We start from the raw sequence: 10390 nt of genomic DNA, 5'->3' as shown, positions 1-10390 counted from the left end.
GATGATTTAAAGCAGCATCGTGAGTATGCAAAATCTGTTGCTAGAATTTCTATTATAGTGCAGTCAGAAACTTGACCTTTAGAGCTGAGGGCTTCATTTCATCTTGATCATCTTGGAAAACTACACATCTGACAATATAAGGTCTCACCACTGAACTACAGTAGCATATCAGAGTAAAAACCAAGTCATGAGATCTGAAGACATCCATAACTCAGAGACAGGATTAGATAGAAACAGATCTGTGAAGAGCCACACACACACACACACACACACACACACACACACACACAAAGGCCCCCTGCACTGAAGGTTCCAAAGAGTCCAGGAGTCTCCGTTATTCTGAAATTTAGTTTGAAACAACCAAACCAAGAGTTTGCAATCCCACCTCTGTGGGCAATCTGGTTAAAAGAGTCTCAGTACAAGTCATGACCAAGAACCCAGTGCTCATTCTGACTGAGCTCCAGAGTTTGTGTCCAGATGAAGGGAGCTTCCATGAGAATTACATCTCTCTTTTAGGATAAAAACAATTCTTGTCTTCATTTTTGGAGAAACACAGACATGGGTCAGGCACACTACTATGCTTATGGTCAAGCGTGGTGGTCGGTTTATCATGGTTAGATTTTTAAATGGCAGAAAATGCCAAAACCCAGGTGACCAAGGTGTGACATATTTGAGAAGACTCTGGCTGTGATTACGATGTTCATTCAACTGACTAATAAAAGGTGTGGGAATGTTCCAACTGCACTGCATATTGTATGTGTTGAGAAGTATTAAATCATTAAGAGAATCTGTGGAATTGACAGTAAACAAATTGAATGTCCATAATAAGTAAGAATTTATAAAATAATGTCACTAAAATAATAGAAATGAGTAAAATATAAAATATTTCTGGTAAAATAGAGCCTGAAACTGTTCCCGTGGTAAAATAGAAATCAACAAATAAACACAGGCATGCATAGAGAAGTCTTGACAACATTCATTTGTATTCTGACTTTCCTGCCAGGGGACCTGTCATGTCAGTCTGTTAGTGGGACACAAAATGATGTGGACTCCATTGTATCAAATAGCCTAGTCTGAACCCTGTTTAAGCTAATAAGTAACATGAGCCAAAGAGACCGCGTCCAAAGGTCCAAAACAGCAGAGATGATAAGTGCTGACAAGTGTTAAATAAAACCTAGGTTAAACCTTGTCCTTTTACATGCTTATATGTGATTTTAAATCTGATTTGTCCCATGTTTGTATATATATATATATATATTAAAGATATATGTGTTTGTGTATGTGATAGATAGATAGATAGATAGATAGATAGATAGATAGATAGATAGATAGATAGATAGATAGATAGATAGATAGATAGATAGATGTGTATGTAAATTGTCTGTTACTATACTACAGCCTTAATCTGCTTGTGTTACTAATTTAAGCGCACGCACTAAACTAAATGCATGCGTCACGAATGCGATAACAACACGAGTGTGCGCATGCGCACAGCGTGCCTATCGGAGGAGAATCGAAAAGTCTGGAAGCTCCAGGGGCGGTAGCAGCGGCTCCAGTGCGCAGTCTCTGCATTTACGAGTGGTCGGTGGAGAACGTCCTCCTTGTGTCTCGGACTTAATGCAATTAAAGGTCTAATACACCTATGGGAGTACAATTTCCTATCTTGGTGGACCTTCTAGACACCAAAGCCCGAATGTGCTCTTCAGTGGTTCTCATGCGTGGATTATTTCTGGATTCGGACCGTCAGGCTCATGTTCCCACTCATTTCCCACGCCTTTTTCTGATAACGGAGTCACGGGACTGATGTGACATAACCCTTATCATGGAATATGTTTGTCAACTGCTCAATAAAGTCACAGCCCGTTGGCAACAGTACCTCCGTCAAATTGTGGATTAGTTGCTAATAATATAGTTGCCGGTCACTGTTACAATCCTAATAAAATGGTGGGGAGACCAGAACGCTGTGGATGGACGCCCGTCCAACTGCGTTTGTGTCGGTCCTGAGAGTGCGTCAACTAATATTGACTCTTGTGTTACATAAAACTCCCAAGAATTAATGGTGCAGCTCCGCCGTGAGAGCTACCTTTCTTCTGTCTTACGCCATTTTGTGCGACTTTACAGCACGACCGTCGTCAGCCATTTTGCCTTTTCTTTTCGACCAGTCTCAGAAGACAGGTGACAAAATTCGCGTAATATTCTATAATCCTGAAAACTATATATGTGTATGAATTAATATTTTTTTTAAAAAAAAATCGGTCCCGGTAGTCGGGAATGACGCAACGTGTATTTATGAAAATTCACCGCAGACTATGTCAAAACGGCCAGATGTGCCAATTTGCCCTCTTTTGTTTGTACCAGCTGATTTACCACCAAGTATAAAAAAAGTAGAGGCTCTAGTAATGTCTTATGAAATGTGCAGCTTAAAAATTTTATATCCCAGGGATACATGTGCAATCATTAAATCTGCATGGAGTATGTATGGCCATGGAAACATCTGTGCAAAAATGCCTATTTGTAGGAGTTGATGACGTCAGCGGCTCCAGTCTTTGTTGATTATTGACCATTTTAAAGCTCCTATCGTTCCAAGGGCCAGCTTTGGAAATATTTGGAATATCTGTCATGCACGATCACAGGAATGCACGCAGAAAATATGATCTGTAATAAATGTGGGGAAAAGGTGGCCCTCATTGTTTTTTATTATTACAATAATCTTTATTTTGTGACACTTGGTTGACAAACATCTGATTTATTTATTTAAATTTTTATTAAAAAAACAATACACTTAATATAAAAGAGTAAATATAAAACCTTTTTTTAAAAGTCTGGTTTGGCTATCTGAGGTTTTGTGTCTTTTGTTTCAGCGGTCTTCGTCCGTGCTCTCTTGTGTATTGTGTATAATCTTCTTCATCCTACAAGGACATAAAAAATGACATGAAAATGCAGAGTGCAGGTCACATTGGTAAAATGTGAGGTATCCACAACAATGTAGCAAACCTATGTTATTCAAAATCTTTTATATGCAGCTAAATAAAATATAAAGTATGTTATCCCCTTAAATGCACGTAATCAATAAAAATGCATCTTTAGAAAGGAATTTGTACTTTTTAAAGAAAATGTCTCACCCTAATCTGTCAAAGTGTCTGTACTTAGACTAGAAATTCCAAAGATTCAGGCCCATTTTAGGGAACTGATCTAAGGAAGACTTTAATATTCTGCCCCAGTTGTGAACTCCCAAATGGACAGAGAGTGCTTTTTAACCTTGCGGCTTTTAAAGAGACTGGACTGACCTGCGAGGATGCTGCATCCAACAGATCCATTGTGGGAAGCAGACAGCTGGCCTCACCTAGGAAACATATTAAGATGTGGAGCACGTCGGCCCAGCGTCCCACAGTCAGCATAAGAACTGTCAAACCACCGAGGCGCACCACCACTGTGTTCAGCACTGCCTGGCCGCTGGGAAGACGATGCTGTTCCTCTGCCAAATCAAAACACCATGTTGAAGGAACACTCGAAAAGTATTTATTAAAACATCCTGATCCTGGAAGCATTTCAGTATCATTTCTATTGTAGTTTGCGTGTTTCTCACCCTGCATGTACACAACCAGTAGTGTGTAACAGATAGTGAGAGGAGTCCAGAACCTGAGAGCTTCTGTTGCAGAAAGGAAGTGTCTATTGATGATTGACACAGAGGCCACCACGGCCACAGAGAAAGCAATGGTCATGGCCTTGTACAGCATGGGCAGCAGGCAATGGCCTGATGTCAGAAGGCTGATGCAAATGCCGCAGTATCGCTGGGAGCTGTGGAGCTCAAACAGAGCCATGACATGGCGCAGCAAGAGCCTTGCCTTCCTGGCCAGGAACCAGCTAAGAGCTGCTGCCAGGATCAGACATAACCAGCGATGGATCGCCCCCTCATGGAGAAAGTGTAAACTGCAGCTTAGGGCACATCCCAGAGAGAACTGGCTTTGGACCAACAGCTGCTGCAGACATTTCCTGAATTCCTGAAGAACGGAGAAACGTGTGATCAGATGTGATGGATCAGTCAAAACAGATGATGGACTGTTATTAAAACGAGCCATCATCTCAGGAAATTAATCAAGGGAAACAGGGAGAAATGCAGATTAAAACTATACACAAGTCAGGTGGTGCAGCCTTATAATATGCTTCTTTTTTTTCTTTTTTTTTACTAACAGATAATTGGTTTCTTACTGGTCCAGCTGTAACCCATCCAGAAACAGCTCGCAGACAGAACTCTAGCACCACAAGGGAGGCGACACGGGAACCCACTACTGTCAAAATCACAGTCACAAAGAAAAACTGAATCATCCCGTAGAGTCCATTTGTATTTGTCCTTTGATGACTGTGTGTCTTCTGATTCAATGTGTCTTTTTCGTTTTTATCGCTGCAGCTGGTGGGGGAGGTCAAATAGGAAATACAGAAAACAGATGCATTTTGAGAATATGAAGAAAATTTGTAGAACTTTTCAGTATGCTGAGTTATGAATCCAGTCTCCAAAGCCAAATCTGGCAAAAGACAAATCCCTAACCTGTGTTCCTCTAGAAATAAATGGACTCTCAGCAAGGAGCAGAGCACAGAGATCCCACACGCTCCGATCAGCCCTGCCGGGCACACAGCAAGGAAACATGACAGTCGGGTCATAGCAATGTAGGAATGGCCCAGGTGGACACAACAGAAAACAGAGCTGAAGAGCTCACCTTGAAGTACACAGTCCAGCGGATTCATCTCTAGACTCAACCATTCTGGTAGGAAGGATGTCGGTAGGAGTGAGGTGAAAAAGGACAGCATTGTACAACTTTTGATTCAAATAGTAATTATATCCAAATCGAGGTCTTTGCAAAAATGCCAAGAAGGGAATTTAGCTTAAGAAATTCGTCTCCGGGGAACCATCATTTCTGATTAGTTCAGATTGACAATGAGAGCCAGGAAAAATGCAGTTCAGTGCTTGTTTATCTGGAATGCCAGAGGCAGCACTGAGCTTTGCTCATGCAAATTTCCCTGTCCTGTATCAAAGGTCATCTGAGTGTTGGTGAAACAGTGGCCTGAGTCACACCGAGATAAAAGAGGTTAACGTACTATGTGAAAACTTTACAATTTCAAATGACGTCATGCAGTCTTTCTGCTGCTAAAACTGGCCATTTCTAATTGGAACTTCTGCTCCATTAATAATTTAAATATAGTTTAGAATGTCTTTAAGTAATAAAGGCATCTACTATTTTGTTAGTATATGCTAGAGAATGTATTGTCAGTAATGTGTCAATCAGTGAATCTCTAATCATGTTGAAACGCACCCCTGCACAGCCTCTAAAACCTGTTTACAATGAGACCAGGAGCACTTGAAACCCTTTTCATTTGAAGGCCCAGATGGGCTCAGTAGGAATTATCATCACTTAGATTATATGCTCCATTTCTTCCCTCATATAATAAGAAACACTTGTCCTTTAATATAAAACAATGGGACTAAAATGACCTTCAGAAAATGTAGAACAAATAATATCCAGTCTATTCAACCTGCTCCATCTAAATCCTTGAAACAGTTTATTGTCATGGTGCAACACTTGGTCCATCAACCAACACAATACAGCACAATAAAACAACATTCATGTACGCTGTATTCATAGTGTTAAATAATACAGATAACGATAAAAAATAGTCAGGTATTCATATATGAAGACCAAATCCATCGTGGACACTGATTCACATTCCTTTATCCCTGATGATCAACATTTTTCTTCTGTAAGTCCCAACTTCCAACGTGATCACACATCAGTCACATTCAGTTCCTTTTGCAGAAAGATGACCTATGTTTTCTGGGCTCTCTCTTCCACGTACAGCTGCATCTGTTAAAAACGGAGAACATGAGGGCGAATGACTCCAACCATTTAAGGAGAGCCAATCAGCTCCAGGGTTAGACTTGATTTCTGTCATGTTTCTGCCAGCAGCAAAGCGTTTCCTCACTTTTACAATGTCGGATGTCATGGTTTTCAGCGGGATGAGTCGAGGCTCCTTCATGTGGACCTCCTGTTCATCAGCAACGATCCAGGGAAAATCCTGGGGGGGAACAAAGGATGGATCATTAAAAACAGAGATCCTATTTTGCAAGCATCAGAAATGTTATTAAATTTTATTTTTTCAGAGAATTTCTGTTGCTAATGTTTTTAAATGTCACCTTTATTACTTGAACTTTCTCCATGCTGCGTGTGGCGGCCTCTCTGGTATGGACCAGAACTGAAAACGAACAACCTGGGACAAAAGGTCATAAACAAGTATAAATGATTCATATCAAAAAAGAAGCTCGACTGCTCCTATGAAAGGGAGCGGCTTTACAATTGTGACCATCTTGAAGTTTTCCACTCTCTGGACAGAAGAAAGCTTTTTTCCGTTGTTTGCTTCAGCACCTGCACGTGTTCGCAGACACGGTCTCCAACGCTACATTCACAATTGCTCAAATTCATTTTTCAACTTTCATTGTCCAAAAAAATAAAAAAAAATAAAAATAAAAATAAAAATAAAATCCAAATACTACAGAGTGCAACATGCACCAGAAACAGGTCTGACTTACTCTCAATGCAAACCAAACTCCAGAGACCGAGCAGCCATTGAGCAGAGGGTCACAGACCCCATACTCACAGAGCACCCACCACAGGATATCACGAGGGACACCTTTAAATGTCTTCACTAATTCAACAAAACACATGATGACTGGATGAGCAAACTCCCACGAAACCTCTAGCACCCTGCGGAGGGTATAGAGCTGGTTCAGAGTTCCAGGGTTAAGATGAAAAATATATTGTCACTCCTGTGTATGAGGTGCGACCATCGACCACACCCCTCTCCTGGACCCTGGCGTAGACCCTCAAAGCAGATCTCATCCACCCCCTACACTTTGTGACCAAAGAGTTTGCCAACGACCTAAGTGAGTTCAGTTTACATGATAGATGAGTCCTCCTCAGAGTCCCCATCCTCCGCTTCCTCATGGGAAGGCAGGTGGGATTGAGGAGCACCTTGAAGTACTCCTACTACCATCCCACAATGTCCCCAATTGAAGTCAACAGCTCCCCTCCTGCACTGTAAACAGTGTTGGCGGAGCATTCTGGGATTATGTGGTGTGTATTACAAGGCACATTTTTTCCAGAATTGTGCAGCCCTAATGTCTGCATAAAATTTGAAAAACCAAACATGTTTTGCACTTCTTGTTGTGGGTGATAATTACTCATGACACTCATATCTGTTGTTTCAGTATAGCTCGAATACTACAGTAATTCTGTTTAAATTACCTGGTGGGTTATTATTTAAAACGGCGTCGCACACACTTATCTTCAGAATGAATGCCCTCAGCAGCTGCTCCACATGTGACAGCAATGAGTCGGAGCTGCAACAGCAAAAACAAAAACAGACGTCAACATGAACCTTTTAGCACGATACCGCATACACACAGAAAGATGAACAGTAATCATTAAATACACACCTTATTGACAGGAGTGTTGGTTGGGAAATCTCAAACACAAATCTCTCGACTGGGCGATGCTCCTTGTCCATGATGACAACAACCACCTTCTCCGCATCATTCTGAGAAAAAATGACATCGGTGAGACGCAAATGACAGATGTAATATGGTTTCCCCAAATCAACCACCGAATCGGTCAGTAAATTACCTTCTCAATGAGTGGCTTCATGCAATGGAGTGTATCTTGAATATACTGATTCAGCTCTGGGTGGCATGACATCTGTGAGTAAACGCCAACGAGAAATGATCAGTAGACCATAATTCAAAACTTTAGACCTTTAAATGGGCGAACTTGGGGAATATACATACCTGCACGGGTACGTTGTATTTCTTTCTTTTCTGAAATATTCCAGATGGGTACACTTCACGTACGTACAGGATTAGATGTATTGCTACTTCCAGAAACTCACATAAAATGTCAGCAACAACTGGAAAAACAGGTTAAAAACATCGGTCTAAGGAATATTAATAACGCCAAACAGGACCATTGTGTTTTGTCTCACCTTGTCCAAAATTGAGGTCTTGCCTTGTTAAAGTTGTCATTCTTGATTTCCCATAGAAATGTCAAGCTAAATAAATTCTGGATTATTTTTAAAAGCGGTAGCCTTCCATTTGTTATATATTTTAACAATTCCAAGAGTGAGACCTTAGCATTGTCGGTACTCGATCGGTAACTGGAACAAAATTGGTCCAGATCTTCTTCTCTGACTTCACTGGCGGGCTACAAACCAACGTTAAAGGTGCAGGTCGCCCCCTAGTGTACTGGACTGTATATCAAATGACTAAAAATTACAAAATAAAAACAAGCGGGGCGGAGGCAAAAAAAACATATAAAAGAAAAACGAAATCCTAAAAATCAAATTTGTCAAATTTCTAATAGTCCTTTATTGCTACACACACAACATTGCTTCTTTCTTCACTTCCAACACTCTAGCAGCACATGCTCAACAAATTCTTTACAATTACGAAATTCACATTTACCGACTGTCTTTCTAATGAAAAATCCAAAGAATGACAAATTTTGTTCGCCCATAGTCTTTACGTGCAACAAAACAATGAAGAGTACGGATACTGGCCAGAGAAGACCGCTGGTTTGAAAGGGGTGTCAAGGAAGCTATCCATGTCAAACTGGAAAAGCCTTCTATAAACAGAGGTGGCGGCCTGAGGCACTTCCTATCACCCACATACAATGTTGTCCTCCACTCCTTCCAACAGCAAAACAAACATTCACACCATTCCAGGAGACCCAGTGACTCACCACCATGTGATCCAGCAGACAAAGAGGAGACACCTCAACCGAAACTAGGTGAACGACCCGACCAACGACCCTGCTAACGACCTTCAGGTGACCACCCAGATCATTAGCATGCAGATGGTCCACAGGGGCTATATATTTTCAAGCTCTCTCCCCAGCGATTTCAGAACTGAAGAAGCCTTCTGGATAGATAGGGGATAGGCGAAACGTCTTCAAAGAGAAGAAACCCAGTCCAGTTGACATAGAAAACTACCTTGAATGAAGAGAGGTCTACACCAGCTGGCTGCAGAGCCCTCGCCTCAGATCGCTTCCACTGCAGGCTCCCACTCTCAGGCATTTTAAGAAAATGAATGGAGTTTAAATGTTGCTCTCCTCCACACACACACACACACACACACACACACGGATAAGGACTAATTGGCCACCATCTTCAAAAGCTGTAAAGTAGCCTATATTGTGAGACACTAAAGTGTAATAATAAAATGAAATTAGCAAATTTAAATGCTAAATGTTTTGAGACTCTGATAATTTTATGTATTTCAGAAGAACTTCAGTTTGTTTGAGCTTCTATTGTCAGGAAGACATTTTTCACATTAAGTCCAAATCTTTGCAATGAAGTAAAGTTGAAATACGCAATGGTGAATTATATAAGAAAGAAATGTTTGTTGTTTGAGCAGAAAAGAGGCCGAAATTGTCCAAACAACAGGCAGTCACATTTTTTCCTGTGACCAAAATCTGAGGACAGTTTGAGTAATCAGTTACACAGCAAATATGTTCAGTTCTTGAAACAATCTGAGGTACATCAGATTATAGAGATCAACACACCACTTTCTAAGATATTAATGCACAATCATTACTTCTTCAATACATCACAGACCCTCTTTTGTGAATAATCTTGAGATTATAATTAGGAATAGTAAGAGCCCAACACATAAACCGGTGGTTTTGATTGTACATCTGACTATGGAAAACCAATGGGTTGTAGTCTGAAAAATATCTTGGGCTGTGGCTGGACAATAGGCTGGACTGGACAAGCAACACGAGGCAGCTGTACAAGAAGACCCAGAGCAGGATGTACTTCCTGAGGAGACTCAGATCCTTCAACATCTGCAGGAAACTCCTCTGGATGTTCTACCAGTCTGTGGTTGCCAGCGTCCTGTCCTACGCTGTGGTGTGCTGGGGGGGGGGGAGTGCGACAAAAGCGGACCTCTCCAGGCTGGAGAAGCTGATCAGGCGGGCCAGCTCGGTGGTGGGGATGAAGCTGAAACCTCTGGCGACAGTGGCAGAGAGGAGAACTATTGACAAGCTGCGGAGCATCATGGACAATGACCGCCACCCTCTGCACACTGTCATCCACAGCCAGAGAAGCCTGATCAGCCAGAGGCTGCGCCTCCCCAAGTTCAGGACCAACAGACTGGGGAACTCATTCATCCCCCGAGCCATCAGACTGTTCAACTCCTCACTGGGGGGGAGGAGGGCCAACAGAAGGACTGGAACATTTTTATAGTTTTATATTTATATTTATATTTATATTCATATTCTATTTTTAATTTATTCTATTTTATCTCTTATTTGATTATATTTTTATTATCTTTAATAGGTTTAATGGG

General features: G+C 41.3%; 2 protein-coding genes across 3 annotated transcripts; both read right to left on the bottom strand.

The window, feature by feature from the left end:
- Window positions 1–2678: 2678 nt before the first annotated feature.
- Window positions 2679–4995, bottom strand: tmem82 (transmembrane protein 82). Of its 2 annotated transcripts, XM_057041411.1 has the most exons (6): window positions 4716–4994; window positions 4547–4619; window positions 4210–4408; window positions 3587–4001; window positions 3288–3475; window positions 2679–2909 (listed from the first exon to the last, which is right to left on the bottom strand). In XM_057041411.1, the coding sequence occupies exons 1-6, from the start codon at window positions 4804–4806 to the stop codon at window positions 2832–2834; spliced, it is 1044 nt and encodes a 347-aa protein (XP_056897391.1). In that variant the 5' UTR covers window positions 4807–4994; the 3' UTR covers window positions 2679–2831. The 2 variants fall into 2 exon arrangements, with proteins under 2 accessions (XP_056897391.1, XP_056897390.1); XM_057041410.1 differs by having other exon boundaries at window positions 2679–3475; window positions 4716–4995.
- Window positions 4996–5533: 538 nt separating this feature from the next.
- Window positions 5534–8571, bottom strand: mad2l2 (mitotic arrest deficient 2 like 2). Its single transcript, XM_057041405.1, has 8 exons — window positions 8029–8571; window positions 7835–7953; window positions 7674–7745; window positions 7487–7587; window positions 7296–7390; window positions 6188–6261; window positions 5977–6069; window positions 5534–5858 (listed from the first exon to the last, which is right to left on the bottom strand). Exons 1-8 carry the CDS (start codon window positions 8066–8068, stop codon window positions 5820–5822), a joined length of 633 nt encoding a protein of 210 aa, XP_056897385.1. The 5' UTR covers window positions 8069–8571; the 3' UTR covers window positions 5534–5819.
- Between the last annotated feature and the right edge of the window lie 1819 nt (window positions 8572–10390).

Source organism: Takifugu flavidus, chromosome 8 (assembly GCF_003711565.1).
Source record: "Takifugu flavidus isolate HTHZ2018 chromosome 8, ASM371156v2, whole genome shotgun sequence".
Classification (NCBI taxonomy): Eukaryota; Metazoa; Chordata; class Actinopteri; order Tetraodontiformes; family Tetraodontidae; genus Takifugu; species Takifugu flavidus.
This window is presented reverse-complemented; position numbering and strand designations above follow the sequence as displayed.